The 27,597-nt window shown below is 33.6% G+C and overlaps 1 protein-coding gene across 2 annotated transcripts in view; it reads right to left on the bottom strand.

Moving 5' to 3' along the window:
- Positions 1-1,527: 1,527 nt before the first annotated feature.
- LOC134844475 (uncharacterized) overlaps positions 1,528-27,597 on the bottom strand; it is a 40,000-nt gene continuing 13,930 nt past the window's right edge. The window contains exons 4-7 of one of the 2 annotated variants that reach the window (XM_063861177.1): positions 12,275-12,383; positions 11,763-12,114; positions 3,375-3,627; positions 1,528-2,922 (exon numbers count right to left, since the gene is read on the bottom strand). In XM_063861177.1, coding sequence (XP_063717247.1) covers positions 2,057-2,922; positions 3,375-3,627; positions 11,763-12,114; positions 12,275-12,383 — 1,580 coding nt within the window. In that variant the 3' untranslated portion in view covers positions 1,528-2,056. Of the gene's footprint in view, positions 2,923-3,352; positions 3,628-11,762; positions 12,115-12,274; positions 12,384-27,597 lie in introns of both variants that reach the window. The other variant, XM_063861178.1, reaches the window with a different exon arrangement.

Here is a 27,597-nt window from a genome sequence, read left to right as displayed (position 1 = left end):
AAAAAATTTCCGACATCTGTTTTTCTTTACAATTGTTTCGGTGGAAGGTTGCGACCGTCCCTCATTTGGGTGCAAAAAAAATTCTGAAAAGAAATTCTGATAATTATATTTTCTATTGCTTAGTGCTATTTAGGGCTAATTTAGTGCTATTGTTCTTAGCATATTTAAACTATCATTTTTACTTTTTAACTTCAATATGAGGTAATTACTAGCCCTGCTGTCATTATTGTTCCGACTTTCGATACGAAAGTAACGGAATATTTGTGCTCGGGGTGCGTTTTTTTCTTCAGACAAATTTCGACTTTTTAACTAGCCATTTTTGACGGAATTTATTTATATCATTCGAAAAGTATTGTTGTCCTGAGCTCAAATTTGAAAAGATATTTCACCTGTGATCATTTTTCGTAAAGTTACGGGGGTTTAAAGATTGCAATTTTGGCCAATTTGGGACAATTATCGCGCGATATTTCGCGCTATTAACGCGTAAGCGGAGAGTTAATCCGTCTTAGAAATCGTTCCTTATTGGTTAAAAGAAGCTTATTTGCCATAATTGGTTTGTTACAAGGAGCGAAATATATCCTTTTGTACTTTATATGGCGTGTGGGGGATGATTTTCATAAAAAATTTCAAATTTTAGAAAAAAAAATCCATTTTTTTATTTCATTGATTTTTTAATGTTATTACTGCTCCATAAACCTTAAAAGGCAGTCGGATCATTCAGGGCTTCGCCCTGTTACGAGCAGTCTTGTCAGTTTTAATTCACTGACATCTAATTTTATTTAATTTAAACAATACGAGTCCAAACTATTTATAGATAGAAGCCTTTTTTGCACAAAATTTCATAGAGAGCGTACTTGTAGTGAAATTCACTTAAACGTCACAATATACATAGTTTGGTCTCGTAAAGAAGTGTTTGAAACAATTGGAATACAATTAGCTATATCCAATTTGTTAAATTTTGTTGGTATGAGCTATTCACAAGGTCCTCATTTGGTAGTTTTTCTACATCCGTTTTTGTTTAGAATTGTTTCAAGGGAGCCGCTGATGCCTATGCGAATTAATACTTTTGAGCGGAAAGCGTGAAATGAAAAAAAAAACAGGCAAAGGATATCGCGCTTTAATTATCCTAAATTGGCAAATTTAGCAAATTCCAAACCCCTATAATTTAATTTAAAATTATCACAGGTGAGTTGTTTTCAATAATTGAGCTCCAGATATCAATATAACTCACGTGATAAAATAAAGCTCATCAAAACTGCTGAGTTAGAAAGACAAAAATTGACTTAATACAAAAACAGCCCAAGCATAAATACTTCGTTTTGTTTTCGAAAGTCGGAACAACCGCTCTTTTTACATAAAACTCTTTTGACACGGTATAAAGGAACACTTTTACACTTGGCTCAGATACCTTCATTTTGATTGAAACTCCAGGCCAAACTGATTTATTCGTTACTATTTTCTACAGTAGGAACAATAATTTGAGCCAATAAATAATCATAATAAATTGTTTCCAAACAATATCTAGTTACAGAGTTAATTATAAAAATTTAGAAATACAAGTTACAAATAAAAAAGTTTCAAAAATATTTACAGAAATTACAAATATATTATACAAACTTTACAGAAAATTTACTTAATCATAAAATATTATTTACTTGTCTTCTTTAGCAGCGTAAATAGTAGCAATTGTATCGGGGTTAAAAGGTGTCAATCAGAAATCAGATTGCCAAATTTTTACGCCAGTTCGAAAGGTAAGGTAATCCTCCTCGCATAAATTTAACCCAACTTGTTATTTAGAGAGCTCTTTTACACTCCTGCTGATAACCTAGATCCACCAAGAGTTAGTGGGACGGGGGTGGGAGATTGTAAAGCTTTTCTTCCGGAATTCGACCTTCTGACAACTCAAAGGGTCTCTTTTGGCATCAATTATCAGGTGACCGGCCAAAGCACTGTGAATAGACAAACAATTATTTTACAAGTTATAGTATGGAAATAGTGAAGGATTTGGCATTTCTATTAGTTAAATTCCGGGAGTTCTGTCCTGGCTCATTTGGTACTAAGCCCATGTTACCTCATCGGGGTTCTGATAGAGGTCATCTCCACCGGCGTCTTCGAGTAAGGTTCGCAAACCATCAGACATCTGCTCCCTTTCCAACCCATAGTTCTGGGCAGTTCGATAGGCCTTCTGCATTTTCTGTTTGACTTCGCTCGACCCAATGTTTATTAGATGTTTGGCCAACACATCTACACTTTCGTCTTCTAAACCATATCTAACTCCAGCAGTATTTTCGAGTTCGAGCTTAGAAAGAACTTTCTGTTTGATGTTTTGAGGTTCCAAATCGTTCTCCAACTTGTTTGCTTCGTGTTTAAAAGTAATATCGATGTCTTTAATAATTTGAGACAAATGTTTTTCTTTGCAGTTGGCTGATTTTCCGTCAAATTTGTGCTTCAGTTCTTCGTAATTCCGCTGCAATCTAATTTTGTGATAGTTAATCATGTCCAAAGGTAAGGAGCGTGTTAATTTCAAAGCAGCAGCCTGAATATCGAGACATATGAAATCTTCCAAATACATATTGCAAACTTCTTTATGGAGAAATTTGATCCAATTTGTATTAAGGAGTCTCAAAAACTCTTTTATTTGTTCCACCCTGAGGCTGCTTTCGGTTGACACGTTTCGTAAAACAGATTTTGGGAGAATGTCGAAAAATATTCTCTCGTCCTCAAAACTCAATGCAATTTTTGAGGTCGAGGTGTCGTCGCACGTTTCCAAAAACTGATATTGAATGTCTCTTTCGTTTTGGAATTTGAAACAACCAATATCTTCCTTATCAGTGGGCACTTTAAACTTGTAAGTTATTGGCGGCTTCAAGGTTATTTCATCTTTGACTAACCGTATGGGTGTTTGTGCTTGTGCTTCTGGAACTAAAATATTGCATATCATGCCTGAGAGCACATTTTGAGTTTATACAAGAAATACTGGTTCGAAAAACTGTTTGTTAATACTAAATATTTGTGGTTTATGGTTTCTTTTGTTAAGCTATTTTGTCAGTTAAGGGAACTTTTGGGGACTTCTGTTTATTTTTTCTTCCAAATCCGCTTACGCAAAGTTTTTTCTTTTCCGACTCATGCAACTTTACGAAAAATAATCACAGTTGAAATATCTTTTATAAATTTGGTATCAGTACAACAATACTTTTCTGATGATATAAAAAATTTTTGTCGAAAATGTCTAATTAAAAAGTCGACACTTGTCTGGAGAAAAAACCGCTCCGAGCACAAATGTTCCTTCATTTTCTGCGAAAGTCCGTAATTACAATTACAAAATCAATCATTGAGAAAAAAACTGACTGACTATGTGAAGATCTCGAACGTACGTTCCAATTGAAGCGTCAGTCGGCCCTTTGTGGGATATGTACACTTGCTGCTGATTGATTCAAAGTGCCAGTTCTCTTTCCATCTGAAACTGTCTTGTTCCGCCCAGCTTCTGAAATTCCTGACATCTAGCCTTAGTAAGTATGTACTGCCAATGACTGGATCTTTTTCCTGCTTCATAAGGAGGAAAATTTTCTGACTATTGAAGAGATGTCTCTGGTCGAAAGAGTTCAGGGGTCTCAAAAACTGCACTATCTATACAAACAAGACTTGTCACTTCAAGAACCCCCTCAGCAAACATGAACTAGAGAGTGAATAGCACGTCTACAGCTCTGGTTATTTTTTGCTTAATTTCTTTCATGGTTTTTTCAGGCTCACTTTTATTACTTGTTGCGCTCATTTGTATTACTTAAAGACATTCACAGCTTAAGTCATGTATAGTAAGAGTGTTCTCGATGTTTTAAGAGACTAAAGAATGGAAAAAACTTCATCGTGGGTATTCATAAGTTTAGTCACATTAAGAGACAGTTGTATCTCAAATAAATCGGAAACAACATACACTTCAAAAAAGTTTCGCATAAAACCGAAAATTCCTTAACATCCGATGTTTCTGTCAATTCATATAATATTTTCTGACCTCAACGAAATCTTTAAAAAAAAACAACTACTAGGCCTAGTTTTATATTTTCTACATATGCAGATTTGATGATCTTAGACCTGAAAAGTTCCTAATGAGACCTGAAAAGTTTCTTACACCTGAAAAACTCCTGAAAAGTCACCTAATCTATAGCCCTTTGATCATATTTTTGGCTGCGGTTTCCATGACCAAGGGCTAAAGCAAGCGCTGCGGAATCCGTGAACAAAACTGCGATCAAAATAGCGGATACCGGGATCAAATTTTCTACCTTGCGGAAAAAACTAAAGAATCCGCAACCGGCCGGATACGGATTTCGTGGTTTTCGCTTATGACCTCACCTCAATTATTTGGTATTTCATCGATCTCTGGTGTTTAATAGTTTAGTTTTAACCTTCAAGTTCTAACCTTAAATTAAACGTTTCTTGGAACCCGCACCGAGCTCCCATGGATCCTAATCGATTATATTGTCATTATATAGACAGTTTTATATATTTACAAAATAATCGAATATAATCCTTTAAAAATTGATTATAATGATATTATTTTTCACAGCAATAAAATCCATTATAGTCGATTAAAATCGATGCAATAGATTTTTTGTGATTTTTTTTCCAAAAATTTAAGTTGAATTATGATCCATTATAATCGAATAAAATTCTTAAGCGTTCGATGCGGGCATCACTTAGATTTTAGCTGATTTTACAATGTTATTTGGTTGTTGTTAGTTCAAATTAGTTTTTTTTTCAGTTTTTTTTTCTCGATTTTTTTTCAAGTTTTCGAAAAAACTTTAACACTTTCCGACATTAAAAATCTCTATTATGTAGACTGAGTAAAACTTATAACGCAATTAATTAACGCTTAGCATGCCTGAATGATAGCTTAAAATGATTAGCTTGCCTCAATTCATTTTGAATCAATTTTATTGTGCGGGATAACTGGCTGCGCATAAATACCTGCACCGGAGTCCAGTGGATAATAATCGACCATAATGCAAAATGGTTTTCTAAAGTGACCTTGCAACTCATTATGACCGCAAATTTAAACCATGAAATTGATTATTTTGTCTTATATTGTCATTAGAACCGATGGTTTCCCTAAAATACAATTCATTAGAAACCATTCGAAATCCATTATAGTTGATTAAATGGGTTATAACTTTAATTTTTTTTGCCAAATCACTTGCAAAATTGCAAAGTTTATTCGTAACTCACTCTCTACTCGCACCCTAAACCTACTTTATTTGCTATATTAGTCACATATATCGCCTCCATGTTTACCCCAGTTACACCCGCTCCAGTTTAGCATCCAGATATGCACCACTCCTAATGACCCACCAATCCCCCTAACCAAATTGACCCCCTCACCTTTAGTTCTCCACCGCACTTACTCATTTCTACCCCCTCCCCTCGCTTTCACTTTTGCCTTTTTGCTTTTACAATTTTTCAGTTTGGTTTCAGACCTTTTTGCTTTTACAATTTTTCATTATGGTAATAATCAGAATCTTTAAGATTCCTTAAAAGGCTGATTTCTAAGTCCTAAATTGTCCTTTGTTTTGATGATGTCAAATTCTAAGTAATCAATTTCGAACAAATCAAGTGATTATTTAACGATCAATATCAGCCGCTGTCTAACTGAGCACTCTGCCACTGTTTGCCGCTGACCGAGTCTGATTAAAAGAGTCATAAGTCCAACAGCTGTTCTTAATTTCCTTCGTCTGTATCGTTCTCTTTACTTTTCATTTTTATTGTCATTCGAATCGCCTTCAGTTTTCTCATTATAGACCTTTTTTTGACCATTATGGGGCTCGTTGAATTCTCATCGAACACGTCTCAAATTCTATTCGCTTTGAACTGATTATCAATGCAGCATGCCACAGGCCGCTGGCCGGGAAGTTCATGATTCTGTATTTGAAGCCGGCAAAAGTTTATTCTTAGTTATGTTTAAAAATCCACGGATTTTGTGAAAATAGGCCGACTGCATAGTTTCATGTTCTTCTACTCCTGTGCTTGCATTTTAGCTCTCTGATTCCGTGTCCTTTCCTCTTGTAACTTATACCTGCATCTAGCTAGAGAGAAATGAGAGTCTGCGAAACCGTCGCTTTGAGTTTGAACTAACTCTTTCGCTTTTTTTGAGGTTGCGTTTTTAGATTGCGCTTTTAAACAGCCTTTGGAATGAGAATTGAACTAAGTTTCAGCAGAGAAAAAGATTCCATTTTTTTAGTGATTATTACCATTGCTTACCCGAGTTATTTGATCACTAATGGATGCTGTGAGGGGCCCTAGAGTAGCAACGGACCGGAGGGCAGTTGTGGAAGAAAAGTTGGCGCAAATGCTTCTGAGTGGGGATGATGCCAACACAAGAAAAAATATTGGCTACACGGGTAAACAAAAATCAGTTGGACCACACAGACAAGTTTGATAAACTAATGGCATATTGTGAGGACCTCATTGAGTGGTTGAGGGAACAGGAAAAGTATTCGAGAAAGAATTCTGGACATCTATATAAACGAGTGCTTACCACCTATAGAGGCTGCTCGCATAACTTTGCTGACTCACTAACTTATGTGACTTCTACGGAAAACTGCAGTATATCTGTTCTTTGCTCCGACGAAAAAGATGCAAGCAACAAAATATGGACTCAGGTGAAATCACCAAAAGATGTACTCGCTCTTTAAAAACCAGAATTTGTACTTAAATGGGAGAACTTATTCCACTGCTATACCTTTCAAGCGAAACCTTGCTACCGCGATGAGAGATGAAAAATCGGCTAAGTTATTTCCCAATTTGTCTCCCGAGCAGAAAAAACACATAACAGAGTCCCTATATCAAATTACTAGTTCATATTAAAAAGTAAATGACGCTGTGGTGTTGCTGCTACTATGATACCCCTATCGACTGTTAAAATTTATTTGTGTTTAAACTGCAATAATCTGTGTTGTCGTATAATCAGTGTAATCAACTTATCTAATAGACAAAAATTTTTGCTAATTGAGCTTTCAACATGCTCAGGGATTTTGTGCTATGTATTTTTTGTAATATCCTATGACTAAAACAACTCAATTGTTATTGTTTATTTTCCTTAGTGACGTAAGTTTATTTAAAAAAATATGTTTTGTTGAATTATATTGATATGTCAAAGAATTTTCCATTGATTTTGGATAAAAACCAACATTGTTCCTATTTTCTTTTTATACTGAGCTTTCTATTAAGAACAGTATGATAAAAGATTGCTTGACACAAAAAAAATCTTCTTCTTTATGATTTATCAGCCCAAAATGATACAGAAGTTAACAGTAAAAACAAAACATCACGACAACAGCCATCAAACAATTAGGACAAAATTGATACAAACAGAATAAGATATTGATTTCAAAGCAAATTTCCGCTAAAATTCAAAAAAAACATAACTTGCGCAAATAAGGTTTAAAATGAAAAAAAATCATAAAAGCGAGTAAAGTAATTTTCAAAACAAAAAAGCAAAAGCCACACAAAAGGCTAAAATTTTTACAAGTCTAGGATTACATAAGATAATGGATCGAAGCTTAACTCGATATCAAATGTGACAACCGGTGTCGTTCTTTCTTTTTTTTGTATAGTTTCAACTGCCTCGTTTTGTTGTTCAGTGAAGCAATTTTTCGCTGATCTTGAAAAAAACGCAAATAGTATCAAAGTTAAAAATTTTTTTGCTTACGTTATAAGTAAATGTTATAGATGGTGAAGCGATTTTCGTTGATCTATCAATTTAATCAAAGTAACAATTTCACTTCTAACCAAAAAAAAATACCTGTTTGAAAGTTTTAACAAACACTATATTTCTTACCTTAGTGAAGTATCTAGCTATTCTTTTTTAGTTAGTGAATTTTTAAAGATTAAGGTAGGGGAGAGCAAAGCTATTTCCGTTGAATTCTCAATGTCATCTCTGATTTGTAAAATTGATCTTTTTTTCTCAGATTAAGTTTTAAAATCAAATATAGCCAAGCATGCACTGCTCATATAACTGGTTTTTTTTCTCCTTGTTTTTAAAACTAAAACAAAAACTATTTTTTTTTAAAACCATCTCATGCAGTTCTGAGCACAGATAAAAAGACAAAACGTTTGTTGAACAATATTTACAAGTTCTTGCGACAATCTGTACAACTTAAATATTTACAACTTCTTGCGACAAATAATTTCTTGCGACAAACTTACCAACAAATGGCAGTTCTGGAAAATTGGCCAAAAATTTAAACCAAATTAAACCGAAATGCTTTTCCTACATTATACCCTCTTGGAGCCAATTATGATGAATTGGATGTACTGCCTCGGCAACAAAAGTTGAAGCCGTTTTTGTTGTTCTAACAAAAACTTGGCTTATGGACATATCTACTCTTAAAAGTTTTTGCCAAAATGATTTTAAGCACATAGCTACATGAAACAAACCCAAAAGTAGAGGTGGAAGAGTAGCAATTCTTTCCAGGGAAGTAAACATTTGAAAGATCTTGAAACGTACAGCCTCAGAAGAAATCCAAATTCTTATGGTCTCGACGATCTGTAACAAACAGAAATGGTTCCTAATTGCAGTTTACAAGTCGCTCAGTTCACAAAATAAAAAAATGTTCGAAATTTTTTTGACCCATATGTTTGAATGAAATTTTGACACGAAAGATGAACATATAATAAGTCAGGACTATAAGATAGATTTACCTGTTGTGACACATGATAGCATGCAATTCCTTGAGAAAAGAGAATTGCTTGATTTTAATCTGATATCTGGGCCAAATGACAGCACGCGTGTTACACAGAATTCTCGAACAACCATAGATTTTGCCTTTGCAAATTTTCTATGCACCTTAGAACTATTGAACACGCAATCACTGATCATTATGGTGTTGAGGTTGACTTCATCATTGAACTCATAAGAAACTATGAAATGGAGGATTTTAACGGGAGAAACTATTGAAAATTGCAAAAGCAGGAATTCAAATTTGAGTTCAAATGGATTTTACATTAAGAAATCCGAAAACGAGTTTGAAGAAAATGCAATTGGTACTGATGAAAAATTTGAGTTCCTGCAGCAGCACTTTCACAATACTCTGGATACAATTTTTGCCGTCGTCAAAAAAAAAAACTAATAAACAAAGCTGGATAACGAACAATATCAAAAATCCGAGTGCCAAAAAACACAAATTACGTATCAAAGTCAGCGGTTTTTAGAGGCGAGGTAAAAATTGAGACAGCAAACCGTCAAAGTCAAAAAAATTGTAGCAGAAAAAAAAATTACAACGGCTTGTTCTTTGAAAACACTGGACAACCCCCAAAATTTTTTTTTGATTATGTGAAAGAAGTTAACGGCAATAATGAGAAAAAAAGTTGAAATACCGAAGAAAATTTTTTAACTGCACAAGAATTGAACGACCATTTTGTCACAATTGGTCCACAGTTGTCATCTGGATTTCAAAAACAGAGTGATTTTGCCAAAATTATTGCAAATACAAACTCTTTCTTCCTGTTACAAATTGATGATCAGGAATTCTTTGACGCAATTAAGCAACTGCCCAACAAAAAGTCTAGAGGTGACATGGGTCTGTCAAATTTCCTAATAAAAAAAACTGTTATTATTATAACAGCTCATTTGACCATTAAGTTCAACCGAATAATTAGCAAAACAGTTTTTCTCAGTTTTCCTAAATCAGCAAAAACAGTTCCTATTTTCAAAGAAGTCATTTCCATGCAATTATAAACTTATTTCTTTAGTTCTAGGAAAACCCTTAATTTTAAGTGTCATCTTTACGGGCTGAGAGGCATTCCTCTTAATTTTGTGAAATTTTATTTCTGTAGGAGAAACCAGCATGCCTTTCATTCGAACAACTGTTCAACAACAGAGAAGCTTCATTGTGGGTTACCTCAAGGTTTTTCTTGGGTCCCCTGTTTTTTCTTATATATATTAATGATCTTCAGAAAATACCACAATACAGTAAATGTATTCTTTATGCGGATAAACACTAATGTTTTGGAACATTCAACGAACCTAAAGAACTTGAAACAGACTTGGAAAAAATATCCGAATGAAACAACAAACTTACAACAAACAAGGGAAAAACACAAATAAGGATTACTAATGGATTAAAAACCTTGGAAAGTGTTACTTGGAACCAAAACACGAGAGAACAAAAAAGTGCAGTTAAATACCTGGGTTTAGTTTGGGATCAAAGTGTTAGCTTCAACCAACAGATTGAATCAGTAAGAAAAAATGCAATCAATTCTTATCCATTTTTTAAAATCAAACAAGACAGTTTCTCAGCTCATCTGTTCTCATTGGAATTTACAAGCAGTCTAAACAAGCAATTTTTTCAACATGGTGTCCTATTATACCGAGTTGCCAAAAAAATCGTTTGAAAAATTTGCAAGTACAAGAAATTTTAATTTGAATTGCGTTCCGTCTCAAAAAAAACACGCAAAGTAAGGACTATAAAAAAAAACGGGAATTTGTTTAATCAAAGAGTTACACATATACGAACTGCTGAAATTACTTTCTATACTAATAAGACGAGAACATGAAAATGACAACGTGAATAATTTCATTTTAAAACAAGAATTAAGAAAAAATCAATCAATACGACTAGAAGAATAAAATCACTCACAACAAAACAAAAACAAAAAAATTAACACGAAATAACAAAAATTTAATATCTGTGCGCATACGGACACTACATGATGTTCTTATTAATTTCAATATGAATATCATCAAAGATATTTTAATCGTTTCCAAACAATCTATAAGCAACCTTTAGCATAAAATCAGAGATGCTTATTTAATTGATTGCGACTACTTTAACAAATTGTTATGGTAAAACGTTCTGAGAAGTTTTCCTAAATAAATGAAATTTTAAGATAACACCCAAAAAACATCGTTTTAATTGAAATAAAGAAAATAATATATAGTATAATTTTCCAGTCTGAAAATTGTTTTTTTTTGCTTCTTCTCTTTGCTTGTAAATTTCACTGTAGAAATATATCATTTAGTTGCAATATAAAGAAACCAGAAGATTTTGTTTTTTTTTTCTTTAAATCTATTATAATTTTTTTCTGTATAAATGTTACTTGGATTAAACAATCAGGTCCATATAAGACGGTACTTAATAGAAATTTCTCAGCGGCGCTTCAACAGGTTGAATTACGTTTTGCGCTCGCTCAAGTTCGTGCTCCATCAAGGATAAGTTCTCTATAATGTTGGATTATTGCACTGCTTGAAACAAGTTAATGGTTTATTATTGTTTGGTTATGACCAATAATTCGGGGAAGTATAGAATTATGCACTCGAAAGAAATGAGGAATCGATATCAGAATTAGGACTCTTTTTATTCGGGTTCGGTCAGCGGCGAGACAGTGGCAGAGTATTAAAATTAGACAGCGGATGATATCAAGCCAAACCAAAAAAATGTAATAGCGAAAATGTTGTCGCACTAGCAAAGCCTCCTGTTAAACAGGGACACAACAGCGGTTCGCCGTGATGAGCTGTACAGCTCTTGTGTTGGTCCTTTCCACCGTGGATAAATGGTCCTAATTCATCAAATGATGACAGCCAAACTTATTAGCGACAATAGCCAAGCTGCAAATTAAACCAGTTTGAGAGAGGCAGTCATGAGAAGCCATGAGGAAATCATGTCGATGAGAAATCAAATCGCCCACCAAAAAAAAAAGAATCTATAGAATCCCAGGTCGGGTTTTTAAAATTTTCAATCGAATCAGTATCTACAATAATTTACATCACTCACCTCTTCTACGGGGTTTTCTCTTGATGCCCTTAAAAGGTCTTTGACAACTCCAACAGGGGAGAAAGTGAATGACGAAATAGCGATATAATCTTCACCAATCTCTACATCTTTTCTGGCATCTGATTGGCTCAGCCTAATTTCGACCTTCTTTTCATTTTCAAAGAAATGGTTGAAAGGCAATGTCACCTTTACTTTACGTAAGAATGGAGTGTGATCTTTTTGCGAGATGAACAACACAGGCGTGATCAACCGTTCTCCTTCTATCTTTTCTGGTTGTAGTTGTATCTCGAAGAATACTTTTTTCGAGCCAATAATAGAGAAACGAGGAAACTGCACACAAATTTGCCTAGACCTAAAAAAATGAGCGTTAGCAACTAAGACAGATAAAATATTTCTAAACTTTGATAAAGAAAACTTATTTTTTCAGCAACCATTTACAAAAGCTACACTTCTGCTAGAAAACTTATAAACAAAATTTTAATTTGTCAAATTGATTCATTTGACTTTCTCACCTCCCATTTTCCATATACGCGAACGAAAGTTTCTTTTCATCTTGGCTTAGGACGACCGATTGGTAATGCCAGTAAGAGTCCTCCATCACAAATTTTTCTTCTTTCGGGGCTGAAAACGACTATTTTTCTATTTGTCTCGTTTTATGAGTAGAAGGTGAACAAAACAATCATTTTTGTTAAAACTTCAAAAAATTATTATTTTCAAAAAAGACATGCGAAAGTGTTCTATACACTTTTTGCAACATTGGGAGCTAATTGTTTGGACCTTTGACGAAAACGAAATATTTTTTCTTGGGGCGGTTTTTTTATTTAGACAGTTTTCGACTAGTTAATTTCAACTTAATTTTTAAGGAAGTTTTTTATAGCATCTGATAAATATTGTTATCTTGAGCACAAATTTGAAAAGAGATTTCACCTACAAAATTTTTTGTAAGGTTTTCGAAAACTGAAATTTGCTAATTTGGCCAATTTGGGATAATTATTGCGCAATCTATTGCGTTACTATAACACGCTTGAGCGGCAAATTGATGCATTTCAATTTGAATTTAGGCAGGTCATTTGGTCGTATTATCAGAATACAACACGCTAAATACATCCCTTTGTATTTCATATTGGCGTGATTGGGGGATGAATTGAAGAAAAATCGAAAAATAGAACGCTTTCCTCTCAAAATTTTTAATTCACAAAGGCATCAATGGCGCCTTTGAAACAATTCTGTTGGATAACAGATGTCAAAAACTTTAGCTCAATGAGACTCTTCTCGTGAAAAAAGAACAGTCCAATACACTATCCCGACAAGCGCCCCTGATTTAACAAATTAGAAACAACTTATGGTTGTCCAATCCTTTCAAACACTTCACGAGACCAAACTGAGTATATTGTGAGTTTCAAGTAAAATTTACAACAAGGATGCTCCCTATGATAATTTTTGATCTTGTATTTCCTTTGATCGTGACGAAAAAATTTTAACATCTTTTTGAAGACTTGGCTCGGGAATCCAGTGCTCTACACACACCAAAAAGTACGCCTACCTAGAAACAGTTTGGACGGGTAATGTCTAAATAACATTATTTTTTTTTCGGTAAATTAAAAATGATAATGCCAGCTGAGCTAGAAATTACCTCATGTTGTAAAAATAAAGATGAAAGCTTACGTATGCTAAGAACATTATGAGTTAGGACCGAAGTGTATAACTCATAGAGTAATTTCGGATAGGGTACACCGTCTGCTCGTCACGCTATCTTATTTTCGGCCGGATAGATTCGTGCAACTTCTTAGTCTAATACCGATCCTAATCTTACTCTTATACTATCTAGTCTCAGGTTGTTTAACTAGTCTCTGCTAGGCTCAATAGATCTAGGGTATACTGGTTTATTGCGGCTGCTGAAGTCTTCTTGGAGAGTCAACTAATTTCTAAGTTAAATTCAAATCTCTCTGGTGCTGAAATTACAAGTAATTTCAGCACTTACAAATAAGTGGGTTGTTAGTTAGATGGATCATGATTGGTTAATATTAAATACTTTACAGTGGTAAAATATCTAATTTATCCAATCATAAAATGTAGTTTAGATCAGGTTCCACCCATCCGGGTCTTACAGAGTTTTTTAGAATAGTCTTTCTGCAATTCAAAGGATGGATGATGGACGTTGGTATTTGGCGAACATCTTATTTCTTCTGGGTTTTCTTATTAGAGATGTCCCAGATTCAATCGTTGTGTCTTCTCAAGACAACGACTGGGTTTTTGCAACAAACTCAAATCTGATTTCAGAATGGTTGGCTATGACAGGTTTTTCCGTTTCATGTAGAGAACTTCTTTTGTGTTTGACCTTGTCTGGGAATGGCGTGGAGATTGTGCGTGGAGGGGATGCCTGGTTACTCGGATCTGTACGTATACTTGAACATCGACGTGGTCATTGTTCTAGTTCAATGAAGTCCTTTTCTGCGAAGTCAAGTCGTACTCTAAATCCTTTGAGTTGTGATTGTGGGCGGCATATTGATTGTGGTTGGCCATTCTTTTTCGAGTGTAGTGGGGTCATCTTGTCTTTGGATGTTCGTCTTTGGTGTTGTATGCTGATCTATATACTGCAAGGTATAATTTACATTTTATAAAATTTTTATTAGTTTGGTGTTTTAATTATGATTTTGGTTAGTTGTTTTCACAAAAGCTTTTTGTTTTAGTTCAGTTATTTTGAAGAGTTACTCACCCTTGAGTACCTCTTATTAAAATTAGAAGTGTGGTCACAAAGCGTGGATGTAGCACGGTGGGTTAGGCCGGCTATAGAGCATGCTCAGGACGTCCTCTTCTGGTGGGTTAGGCCAGGAGTGGGAGTATGATTGCATGCGGTTTTTGTGAGAGGTCCTGTTATGTGACAACGTTTTATGTTGGGTTTGTTGTGGTTTTTCTTATGTTTTGTTGGTTATGTCCTTTTTTCAAAAATCAAATTGTTTGTGGTATGGGTTTGTCTTTCGACTTTTTTGTGTTTTATTATTTCTTTCTTAGACTTTATAATAGTCTTCAAAAGAATAAATTATCCAGTTTTAAACTGGGTTAATCCGGTTTGGGTACCGTTGGTTTCCTTTTCTTAGTCATGCTGTTATTCTATGATTTGTGAAGTTTAGTAAGCTGCGTTGGTTAGTGTTGTTTAGTATATAATTCCTTTCCAACCGGGTTAAAGGAAAGTTTGAAACTTGTTATCGTGTGTTAGAGTTGTTGAGTGTGAAAGCTTGAAACTGAAATTCATTATTTAAACAATTCTTCGTGGGCGAGCTGTGCGAGTGTGGATAGAATTTTTGTGCGAATGAATGGAAATATCAAAAGGTTAGTACTGCATTTTCGTTTTATCAATTTATTACATAGAAATGTAAATTTACTGCTAGTTGTTGGGGAAAATTAAGTTACAAATTTTCATCATTATTAGATTTACTGCATTTGGGAAAAAATTTATAAATTAAATTACTGCATTGGTATTATTTTTATTTAATTGTTTGGTGCAAAAAATTAATAGAGTTTTTAACAGTTTGAAGAAGTTTTCAATTTTCATTTTCTTTTGTGAAGTTTTCAGATGATCGTTGGATGAAGGCTAAAATTCTAAAGAAGACATGAATAAAGAATGGTTAGTTTCTAATTTTAATTTAATTAGTTAATAATATGTATAATTCATATTTACCTGTTAGTCGTCGGGGAAGAAACCGTGGGGGAAGATGTCGTGGATGAGATCTGAAGTTGTTAGTAATTTAGCTAAGATGCGGATGATATTTTTAGTTTGAAGCAGTGGCCAAAGCAATTGAAGTGCTTTAATGGTGGATAGTTCTTCAGTGCCAACTGCAAACTCGTAAGGTGTGTTTTGCATTAGATTATATAATTTGTGATTGAATTTAGTGTTGTGGATGAATTCTAAAATGGGGATTTCTATAGGTTGAACAAATTAGTGTGGGAGAAGGAAGGGTCGGGATTCTTCTGCGTTGAAGGTCTTGGTGATGGGACAAAAAATATACATTTGGGTTATGGGATCATAATTTCGAAGAATACCATGAATGTTAGTATCTTTAATGCAATATGTGAAGTTGAGAAAGAATGGTGAGGTGTATTTGGAATTGATGAATTGAAAACGGTGGTGTGGTTGTCTGGAGGGAGTGTGTAGGTCGAAGTGATTTTGGATAAAACGATAATATGTATATGTGTGAGTTTGTTTAGTGCGCAACATAATATCGTGTGAGCAGTGCAAATCTCTTTCATGTGGTGCAAGGAAATGAAAGGTTAGTGAAAATATTTGGAAGCGTTCTTTAAAACTTTCGTAGGCTTGCGTGTCTGTTAGTGCTTCTGAGATGATGTGGTCAAATTTGCGATCAAATATATTGAGTGTAAAAACATATGGTGTTTTAATGAAAAATTTTTCTGTGATTTGTGGGTTAGCGAAGCGGTCGTCGTCTAAGAATTGATCTTGGTTAGTTCTGATGATGTTATGATCGTAATATTCTAGCGTATATTCGTTAGCTCGGGGTGCAGTGTATGTTTTTAGTGATTTTTTATATCCGATGTAAGTAAATTGTCTAGGTGTTAGTGGTGTAGTGAGTCGATATAGCATGTCCTTATTTCGTTCTATATCGATGTGAGTGTTAGATAAAGGTAAGCAAAGGGGATTAGTAAAATGATAATACGAGGTCCAAGGAAGGGTAGGCATTAAAACGTGTTCGTCTACAAAGTTACGTGTTTCGTTAGTGTCGTGAGGGGTGTTTAAGGTGTATTGTGGAAATGAGGGCAAGGTGATAGCTAAAAATTCTTTTGTATTAGTGTGATTTGGGTGATTTATATATTCACGGGCTGTTCCTGGTTTTGCTGGGAAAGGATGGTTGGGGAACTTTCTTTTAAAAGTGCGGTAAGCTCTATTAGTGCTGAGTGAAGATTCAGTAGATGTGGATGATGGTGCTAATGATTCGGTATAAATTGAAGAGGGTGTAGGGGTAGGAGGGTTGGATGAATCTATTGTGGATGAAATTTGGTTTATGGTGGGGGTGTCAAGGTGGTAGGGTTGTTGTTGTAATGTAATAAAATTATCTAGTTCTGGGGATATTTGGGGGGTATCTGGAGAATTGGATGATCGGTCTGAATGATATGAAGAATAGGTTGGAGTGACTTGGGAAGCATAAGAGGGTGTAGAATTGGTGGGGACAGGGTTATTTGGTAGCATTGGTTGAAAAGGGGGTTGGGAAAAAATTGAAGGGTTGGTGTGAAAATTATTGGATGGAGATGGCTCAGAGTCGGCAAATTCATCGGGGGTTTCAATATTCGAGTTATTGAGTTGTGATGTGGAGTATAAAACTGAGATGTGTGAATTAGTATCGGAATTCATGCCTGATGTTACATTACTGGTTGGGAAATCGGGTGGCGGGAAAGCAAAAAGTGGAATTATTGTAATTGGAGTAGTGAGGTTGGTTGGATGGGAATTTGAACGGTGTAGGGATCCAAGTTGTCGGCTCATCGTGGGCTAAAAAATTTATTATTTTGAGACTGAAAAGTGGTGGTATGGGGTTGTTCTATAATTTGTTCATATGTATTTTCATCTTGTGAGTGGTGTGTCATTATATGTTGGATGGGACTTTGTGATATGGTTTGTCTAAAATTTGGATTATGTGTTATTGCTAAGTTTCGAAAATTACGTGGGACTAGGGATAATGGATGGTTATGTGGTAGGGGTGGTAACTGTGGTGCTGTTGGCGTTGTGTCTACATTGTTATGTTCTTCGTCGTATGTGTTCTGTCTTGTTGCTATTTTTGTGTTGTATTCTTTTATTTGTGCATCTAAAAGAATTTTGTTTATTGATGTAGAAAAAATTCCAAAAAATCCTGCAAATAGTATGCGTGCTACACTTGCTTGTCTATTGACTTGTGTGTGTATAGCACATGTGTTATAGATTCCTTTTAAGAGTGAAAAAAGAAATCCAATAAAGTTAAACATTGCGTATAAAATAGTCAATTTTTCTAAGATGTAGTAGGGCCATCCTAGAAAATCGAGAATTTCATTTTTTAGTGTAACAAAGCTAAAAATATTGATAGGTGATATATCTTGGGGACGGTATTTTTCACCGTTTAGATATATATAATCTTTAATGTCTTTAAAATATCCGCTATAGTCTTGCGTATAGATGTCTGCAAATCCTGCGGTTTCGGCAAGTTTGCGTAAGTTTTGGTCAATTGATTGTCTTTGTATTGTGTCCATTTGTGTTAATAATTCTTGGAATTGTTGTGTTCTAATGTGATGTTGAATATCTGATTTTGAGTATATTCCTATTGATTGTAAGTCTATATTTGGGTTTCGAGCGATAGCGCGAATGCTTTCTGGTGAAAATTTTTTGAGTGATTGCATTAATGTGGGATATGGGATAAGAAGGTAATATTTATCTTCATCAGGGTTTAGTTGTACTACATTGTGGCTATTTTCTGATCCACATGGGACTGCGGTATCCCAGAAATAGGTTCTTCTTGAAAGTGTGTCAACGAAATGTACTTTATTCTTATAAAAGATAGGGATTCTTTTATAGCATCGTTTGTCTTCAAAAACGTATAGTGGTGATACTTTTTTGGTACAAGTATAAAACCATAAAATGTTTCCTTCGTAGTCTAAAAAATTTGATCTATTTCCTGATAGTAAATATCCTGCGTAGGGTATTTTTAATACTGCTAGTGCAAGTGATTGTAATATTTGTGTTCTTTCTAATTCGCATAGTTGGTGTAGTGTTTCTAATTCGGAGAGTGACATTTCTTGAAAAATTCGGCTAATCGTGTAGTCTAGTTTCATATCTAAGTGAATATCATAGTGGATATTACCGAAATATGTACTATTCATTAGTGATAGTTCTTGTAAACGTGTACTTTGATCGTCTTGGGGCTTTAAATGTCCACCAGGTTGACCTGTATTTTTTTGAAAATGAACTGGTATGTATGATGTTCCTTCGTTTAGAGGATGACCTGTTGCATATGGGTCGATTTTTACTTTTCCAGTGGTCATGTCGAATCCTTTTTCGTATTCAACTAATATCTCGGAGTATTGTGTTTTGTGAAGTGGATTTCTGTATTTACATGCAAGTTCTGTTTCTTGATATATTTGAAAACGTGTCAATTTATTTTCTATATTGTCTATGTTTCTAAAATTAGAACTTAGTTTTCGTGATGGATGGACTTGTTCATATGGAATTGATTGTATAAAATATTTTTCGTGAAATTTTATCATACGAGCGTGTATTTTTGCTACTTGAAATGTTGTACATGTGTCTTCGGGGAACCAAACAATTGTTGCTTGTGTTCGTGTTGTAGGGTCACAATAGCCTTGATCGTTTTTACAAGGTAATCGAATTCCTTGATAGATCATTGTGTTGTCTGATAAATCGCGTGTGAGTTGTATTTTTTCGAGTTGTATTTTCCAATCAAAAAACATGATTTCTTGATATTCTTTATTTTTTGTGTCTGCTTTGCAGTTTGATGGGTCATTTATACCAATGTGTGGTATCCAGTGTTTATCGTGTATATCATAAGTTAATCTTCCGTGTGCGCCGTTGTATGGGTATTTTTCATCTAATTTTACATGTCCTTGATATCTTTCAAGTTCTGCTTGATGTACAGAATCTGCAAAAACTTGGAAATATACTAGTTTTCTATCTGTGTTTTTATTTCTTGTGATATTTAGTCTGAGTAACTCGTTTTTACAATCTTCGGGATTGAGGTGTAAAAGTCGTTCTATATTACTCTGGTAGAATGATTCATGGTCAAGTCGGTTTTTATTTCCATTTGAAACTTGTGAACAATGTACTTTCTTTTCAGAAAATGTTGCTGTGAATTTATATCCTATTACTGTTGTTGCTCGGGCTTTTGAGTAAAGTGTTGCGATTACATTTGTAGTTTCTATGGCTTGTGGTTCTGTTTCGCATTGTGATACTTGATTTATTGCATATTTGTGTAGTGTTTTTTGTTCGTTTTCTTCACAATCGTAATGTGTTAGTAATAAATCTTGGGGTCCTGTGCGGGGGGAAGGGTTTATGTTTTCATTTGAGGTTATTAGAAAAAGGAGTTGGGAAAAAATTAAAATTTTTAGAATATACATGTGTATGACAATCCTGAGTATGGGTTATAAAATGTGATGTAACCAATTGTCTTTTTGGTATATCTGTCGTATTTGTATATTACTTCAGTTGTTATAAATGGTGGTGGTAGGGATTGAGCTGTTATATTTGGTGGATTTAATGGATAGGGATGTTGAGTAATGTTGTTTAATTTAACCGTGATTTCAAATTTTAATTGTAGACTATTTTGTTGGAGTATTTGGATGTTATGAGCACGAATGTCTTCGTGAATGTCTTGTCTATACTGTAGTCTGTTTAGTGCCCAATTGTGGAGTCGGTTACTTTCTAGGTGTTGTCCAAATAATGGTGGAGGTGCTGTGAATGTATTCCAGTCTAGTCTTAAAGGAATATTTGTTGATGATTGTTCTCGATATCTAGCGTCGAGGTTATTTGGGAAATTTAAGTTAAAAGGTGGTGGTGAAATCTGGCTTATTGATGGTGTTGATGGTAGTGATAATGTTTCTGGTAGTGATGAGGATGTTGTTGTATCCGTAGAAATATCTATTGGATCATTGACTAAATTTAGTTCACCTTGTGTGAATGAATGTGTTGTCCAATATGGTAGTCGTGATGCTTGGTTTGGGGGATTGTAGGGATTTTCACGTATTTGTTCAGATGTTGGTGTTGAACCTAAGTAATCTGAGGGTAGGCTTGAGGTGCTACGTTGTGAAAGAAGCGTAGGGGTTTCTGGTAATATACCAATGGGGTTTTCTGGAGTGTTTTGTGATGGGGATTGAGGTATATCAAAATGAACTCGGGGAGTTTGAAAATTTCTGTTTCGTCGAGGATGTATAATTTGTCTATTTATTTCGACGGTATTTTGGTTTTGACTAGGATTTCTTATTCTACTTGATTCTTGTGGTAGTGTTGGGTATAAGTTATATGTTGGTTCGCTTAGAGGTGCTTGTCGTTGAACTGGTTCTAGTGGTTCTGATAAGCGAGCGTGTCGTTCTTCAAAGGTATATGGGTTATCTTGAAAAGAAATTCGTGTAGATGTTTGAGGATTTTGGGTAGTTGAAGGTGTTGTTGGGTTATCTTGGGATGATGTCGGTGAAGACTGACTTTGTGACTGTTGGGTAGCAATTTTTGATAGCTTTTTTTGTCTATTCTTTTAGTGAAAAAGTTTATGTTTATTATAGTAATCGTCTAAAAAAAGAATTAGGAGAATTGTTGCTAGGGCGAATGTGATGATTGCTTTTTTTATACATTTGCATATTGTCAAGATGAGGGATGATAGAAATGTTATAAAAATTACAAATAGTAAAAAAATATCGGTTCTACTAAAAATGGTTCGGATCATTTAGATAAGTTTTGTGAATCGTACCTGTGGATATAGTCAATAGCTTTTGAAAGTTGGAGATATAGTTCAAATAGGGAATAGAAAATTAAAAAAATATTGCAAAAAATGATTAAGATTATTACAAAAGATTCAAAGATATCAAAAAGAAATATTATAAAAGTTTTAAGTATCGTAAAAAATTGTTTGAGGTTTGTGATAATTATAGTGACTGATTGAGAGAAGAGCATTTATGAAATGACTTCTTGATCGAATATTTTTTGTTGTTTGGGGCAATTTTCAAGTGTGGTCGGATTATTTATTGGTTTTTTGACAAGTGGGTTGAGTTTTGTGAAAAATTGTTGGGGGCAATTTTTATGGTGATCGGGAGGTCTTCTTTGTCTTTATTTTCATTTGTCAAATGATCTGGGGTATTTCGAGATTTTTATACTTTAGGCTAATTAAAATGGTCGTTTTTTTACTTTAGGCTAATTTAACATATTTGTTTGGGGGGTATTTGAGGGCTGAGTTGGGGAAATATTGTTGATCTTTGGTTTATTAGATAAGGGAGGGTTATGATATTATGGTGATATTTATTTTAGTTGTCAAGTTGGAGTGGTTTGCTTATTTTTGACCTGGAGGTCGCAAAGTTATAGTTATAGATATGCCTGGAATTTAATATCGTTCGTCTAGTTGATCTGTGTTAGAGTTAGAGAAGGTGACGGATTGGATGAATCCTATTGGCTAATTATGAACTAGAATCGCTGCGAGTTTGTCAGCATGTTATTTTGAAAAATGAAAATTCAAAATGTTTCAAAGGTCTAAGATTGTGAAATACAAAATTAAAGTTGTTTTTGAAATTCGACTTTCTTTAATATTTTAGATTGTGGGATGAATAATTTATAATTTTTACGTGGTTGATTTCCAATTCGTGAAGACTCTCTATGTTCTGATTTGTCGATTTGTTCTTGGGGTATTATTTGTTCTGTCATTTTTCTATTTTTTCTTTCTTTTTGAGATGTATTTTGATCTAGATTTTTTGTATTGTTTTTTTTGTGGTGGTTGATTTTGTTATTTGGTTTTTGAGGTGAAAATCTTTTTGTTCCTTTGTTGTATTTTCCGTATGTGGGTTATTTTGAATAACTTTTAAACCTGTAAAAGAATATAATTGAGTTAGTTCGCGGAGTGCGTATTCTTTTGGATAATAAGGTAATAGGTTATTTCGGTGTTGAACGATTTCTTTTTTGTCTGAGTCGGTGATTTTATATGTGACATCAGTGGGTTTTGCAATTATTTGGTATGGTCCTTTACGAAGGGGTTGTAATTTTTTAGAAATTCCTTTTTGAGTATTAAAATTGGGTATTAAAACAAATGTTCCAATTTTTAAATCGGAGGCTGGTGTAAAGCGTGAATTTATTTGTTCATTAATGTTTTGCCTTTGTAACAACTTTTTTGTTACTTTTTGGTAAATTTCATTGTGTTTTTTATCTCTGTTTAAAATCCATTCGGTGTGTGTACCGGAGGCTAATTTAAGAATTTGTGGGTGATGAAAATGATCTTCATCGTGTGTATGTAAAGGTAGGTTATAACAAATTGAGTCTTTATTTGGTTGACAATAACCTTGTGCGTTTTTATGAGAGTTTGCTGTAAACATTATTGGTTTGCGTGGCTTTTGGTTAAAAACCATTTCATATGGTGACATTCCTAGAGTTGTCGTGATTTGTGAATTATATACTAGGGGAAATAATTTTACATCTGCTGACCATTCAGTATATCTTGTATCATTTCCATTGATGATACATCTATCATATTCTTGTAGTGAACGGTTCATACCTTCGACTAAGCCGTTTGTCCAAGGTGCGTGAGATGTACGTGGTTTGTGTTTGATGTTATATAGATGACATAGTGTGATGATTTCATTATTGATGAATTCTGTACCGTTGTCTGTAACTAAAATTTCTGGTAGTCCGAATTTAGCTATCCAGTGTTCATAAAGCGTTGTGTAAGCGTAATAAGCGTTACAATGTGGTACTGGGTTAAGTGCTACATAATGTGTAAATGCGTCAACAATTACCATAATGTAGGAGTTTCCTTCTGATGAGGGTGAAATTGGTCCTTTTGTATCAAAGGAGATACGGTGGTTAAAGTACAAACTTTGTCCTTTAAAGTCTTGTTTTTGTGCTATTTGTTTTTGATTTGGATAAGGTTTATTTAGTTGACATACTATACAATCATTGCATAGTACTTTTATCCAAATTGGTGCATTTGGGAAATAAAAGTTTTGTATGAAATTTGAATATGTTTTCTCTGATCCAGAGTGTCCTTTAATATTTTTATGTATGTGAAATATTAAAAGCTATAAGAATCATACTTAAAAGGAGACAGGGAACTGTTGATTCATTTAATTGGTATTCTAGGAGGTCTGTGTTTTCATTAATTGTCGTATTATTAAATTTTCGAAAATATCGGAGGAGTGTTTTATTTCCTAAAATTGTGGTATCTGCTTTTACGGGTTTAGTTTTATATTTGTGCCATGATTTTAGTTGTCTAATTACTGGGTCAAGATTTTGATATTGTTTCAAAGTATTAATTGTAATTTTATCTGTTGGGGGGAGAAAAATGTTTTTGTATTTCTAATTTAGATAAGGGTATTGTATCAAGTGGGTCATGGAGGTCAAAAACTTGATTTATTGTGTATTTTGAATCGTTTGTTTGTGGTCCTGATAAATTTATTTTATCAGTTAGGTTTTCTTTTTCAATTAATGGAAAAAGGTCTTTTTTATGCGAGTGTTGTTTTACTCTTTTTTGTTGGGTATTATTTTTTATCCATTGTGAGTATGGAATTGGTTTAAAAGTTGATGTTCCAAGTAGATCAACTTCGTAGTGATTATTTTGACAATCTAAATAAAGTGGAAAGTGTTGTAGATTATTTATCTGTGATTGTTCAACGTCAGTTTTTACTGCATATTTGCATTCTAGTCGGGGTGATGTTTCGTTTTCTGCAAGGTAGAATTTTATATTTTTGGGTATTTCTACTGTAGTTTTACGTGTAAGTAATTCAGGTGGTGTATTTCGACTTAATGTGTCTGGTAATGCAAGATTTTTTCCTGCTGTCCAAACTATATGTAAGTTTGGAAATTTCATTAGAATTAATTGAAATCTATAAACTCGGTGATTTGGATTAGATTTTTGTGTAAAGAGAAATATGATTGGTTTGTGATCTGTGAATAGGACTGTTGGATGTTTTGATCCAAGTATCAGAAATTCATATTCTGTAAGTGTATAGATTATGGCTGTACATTCTCTCATTAGGGTTGAGAGTCTTAGCTCTGCTTGAGTGAATAATCGAGAATTTGCTGATATAAGGTTCATTTTGTTTGTACCATTATGTGATTTAATAACGCTGCGCCCATGCCAAAGTTCGAAGCATCGCACATTGCGTAGAATGGTTGATTTGGATCTGGAATTGTATTCGAAATTTGTTCAGTTAGAAGTTTTTTAATTTCTTCAAATCGTGCTTGATGTTTGGTATTCCATTCAAAATTATTTTGTTGTCTAAGTATATTATAGAATGGTCTTAGATATAATTGCATTTTATAGACATATTTACTTAAAAAATTTAACATTCCAAGGAATTCTTGGATTTTCTTTTTGTTTGTTGGTGGTTGGAGTTTTTGAATTGCATCAATGCGTGATTTTAATGGGGTGATTGTTTTTCTTTCTATATTATGTCCTAAGAATTTTACTCGTGTTAAAAAGAAGTGTGATTTATCGGGGGCGGCCTTCAGATTTTCGTTCTGAAGTATTTGGTGATATTGTTCTAAAACATTGAACATTTCTTCTTTAGTCTGTGATTGCATAAAAACATCGTCTAAATAGGTGATTGCTTTTTTCTTGAGTATTAGTGGTCGAAAAATTTTGCTCATAAAAGCTGAAAATGCTGCTGGTCCTATGGATATTCCATAGAATAAGCGGTTGAATTCATACTGTTGGTTTCCAATAACAAATTGTGTTAAACGTCGCGATTGTTCATCTAATGGCATTTGATTGTATGCACTATTCATATCTGCGGTTGTAAAGTATTTTCCGTTTATTTTTGTTAAAATAACTTGTATTGGTTCAATAGGCCAATTACACTTTGATTCATCTATGAGTGAGTTGAGGTATCTAGCGTCGAGAACGATTTTTAATGATTCTCCTTTGGCTAGAATGATAACAGGGTTGATAAATGTGTTACCTTTTGGTTGTTCTTCTTTATTTTTTGGTGATATAATGTTGTATTGTTCTAAAATGTCGAGTAATCTGTTCACTTTATCGTATAAGTGAATTGGTACTTTAGTGCTCTTTGTTTTTTGAAAACTGCGTCTGGTTTTAATGGGAGATGTAGTGATGAGCTGATTTTGCCAGCATCAAATTTGGATGTTGCATAGACTGATGAATATTTAATTAGCTGTTTGGCTAATTTTTCAAATTCGTCTTGTGTTATTTGTGAATGTTGGAAATTAAACATTGTTAAAAATTTCTGTTGAATCTCTGTGTAGTTATTTATGTTGAATGTCGGTTTGAAATATGGGGTTTTTGTGAAATAATCCGTATTTCTTTTTTCGTTACTTATTATATTATTTATGGATAATTCTTCATTAAGAATTGTGGATTGACAAATATCTAATAATTGGAGTATATTATTTACGCGATATTCTTTTTCGTGTATTGGTGATATCGTAGCGTTGGTTTTGCAATAGCCTAAAAGTCCTAAAAATAATGTTACTTGATAGGATGTATTGTTGTATACATGTAGAGATATAATATCTGAATTCGAGTTTTTCAAATATTTTATGGATGAGATTATGATTTTGAAAATTTTATGGATAGGTTTGAATTCAAAATCTGACATATAGAGTTGTTGTTTGTTTTGTTTTTTATCATATTGGTGAACTTGTTTTATTGAAAAATTATATATGTTTCCTGATAGTGGTTTCAGGTGTTTTCTTTGTTGGTTATATATTGGATAAAATTTTGAAAAGAATGGTGGTTGTTTGTTTAATCTTTGAAAAAATGTTAGGGATGTGTCTTTTGTTTTTGTGTATTTATCTTTGATTAGTATTTTACTGTTTAATATGTTGATTGTTGGTATATATTTAGAGATAAATGGTATTCCTATGATATTGTGTTTAATATCAGTGATATGGAATATTTGTTTAAATGGTTTAGTTAAAATTTTATTTTGCTCCATTGTTCTTGTGGGGAGAAGAAATAATTGAATTTTTCCATAGTTTACCAATGTTGATCCTTGTGCTGTTGCTAGTTTACTGGAGGTTTCAAGAGGTGTTAGCTTTGGGTGTAAGGTTTTTATTTCATTCCATGTGGGAATGTTTATTATATTTGATTCTGCTCCTGAATCAATTAAAAAATCAATTTCAAGATCTGGTGGTTGAAATTCTTTGCTTCTTGGACTTTCTAAAAGAAATGGTATTGTCCAAATTTTTTCTTTGGGTTGTTCTTTTTGTATGTTTTGATAGATGTGATTTGTATTTAAGCATTTTGTTTTGTCATTTTCATTGGATTTATTTGTAGTGTTAATTTCGTTTGTTTCTTGTGTTGTTTGTGTAGAATGGATGGGTTCAATATAATAATTGTGAAGGAGTTCTAATTGATTTTCATATATATGTGATGAACAAGGTTGTTCATATATAATAGGTTCGTAATCATTTTCAACTGCTATCATATTTATGGAGATAGTGTTTTCTGTATCACTTTCTGATTCTGATGATTCACAGTTTATTTGATTCAGTTGTAGTTCGTTATTTCCTGTGTCATCAATAACTGGAGGGTATGATGTTGTTTCTGGGTTTGATTGTACTTGATTAATATTTCTTTGATGTTTAGGTGTACTACTTCTATGGCGATTATTAGAATTATTATAATGGTTATTATTCCTGTGTGGTGATTGGGAATAATTTCTATAACGATTATTATAACTTGAATGTCGATTTTGTGAATTATTTCGTGATCTGTTTTGATAATTATTGTTTGGTCTGTTGTAGTTTGATCTATTATATGAGTTATTCCTTGATCGATTGTTCGGGTAATTCTGGTTTCGGTTGTTTGAATAACTTCTATTCCGATTATTGGAATAGTTTCTATTTCTATTGTATGATGAATTTCGTGATTGATTGTTTGGATAGTAATTATTTCTTGATTGGGAATTAGATCTAGAAACAAATCGTGTTGTATTTGAATTTGATCTGGAGTAATTATTTCTACTATTTTGTCTATTGTAATGATTTTGTGAATTTCTTCGTTCTGGTGATCTTCCTCTATAACTTGAGTTATGTGGTGATTGATTTCTCGTGTAGTTGGTATTGCTCGGTAGTGGTTTTCCTGAACTGTTGTTGCTGTATACATTTTTGTTCGGTAGATTTTGATCTTTTTTC

Source organism: Symsagittifera roscoffensis, chromosome 4, assembly GCF_963678635.1.
Source record: "Symsagittifera roscoffensis chromosome 4, txSymRosc1.1, whole genome shotgun sequence".
Taxonomy (NCBI): Eukaryota; Metazoa; Xenacoelomorpha; order Acoela; family Convolutidae; genus Symsagittifera; species Symsagittifera roscoffensis.
The sequence above is the reverse complement of the archived record's forward strand: the minus strand, read 5'-3'. Positions and strand labels throughout refer to the sequence as shown.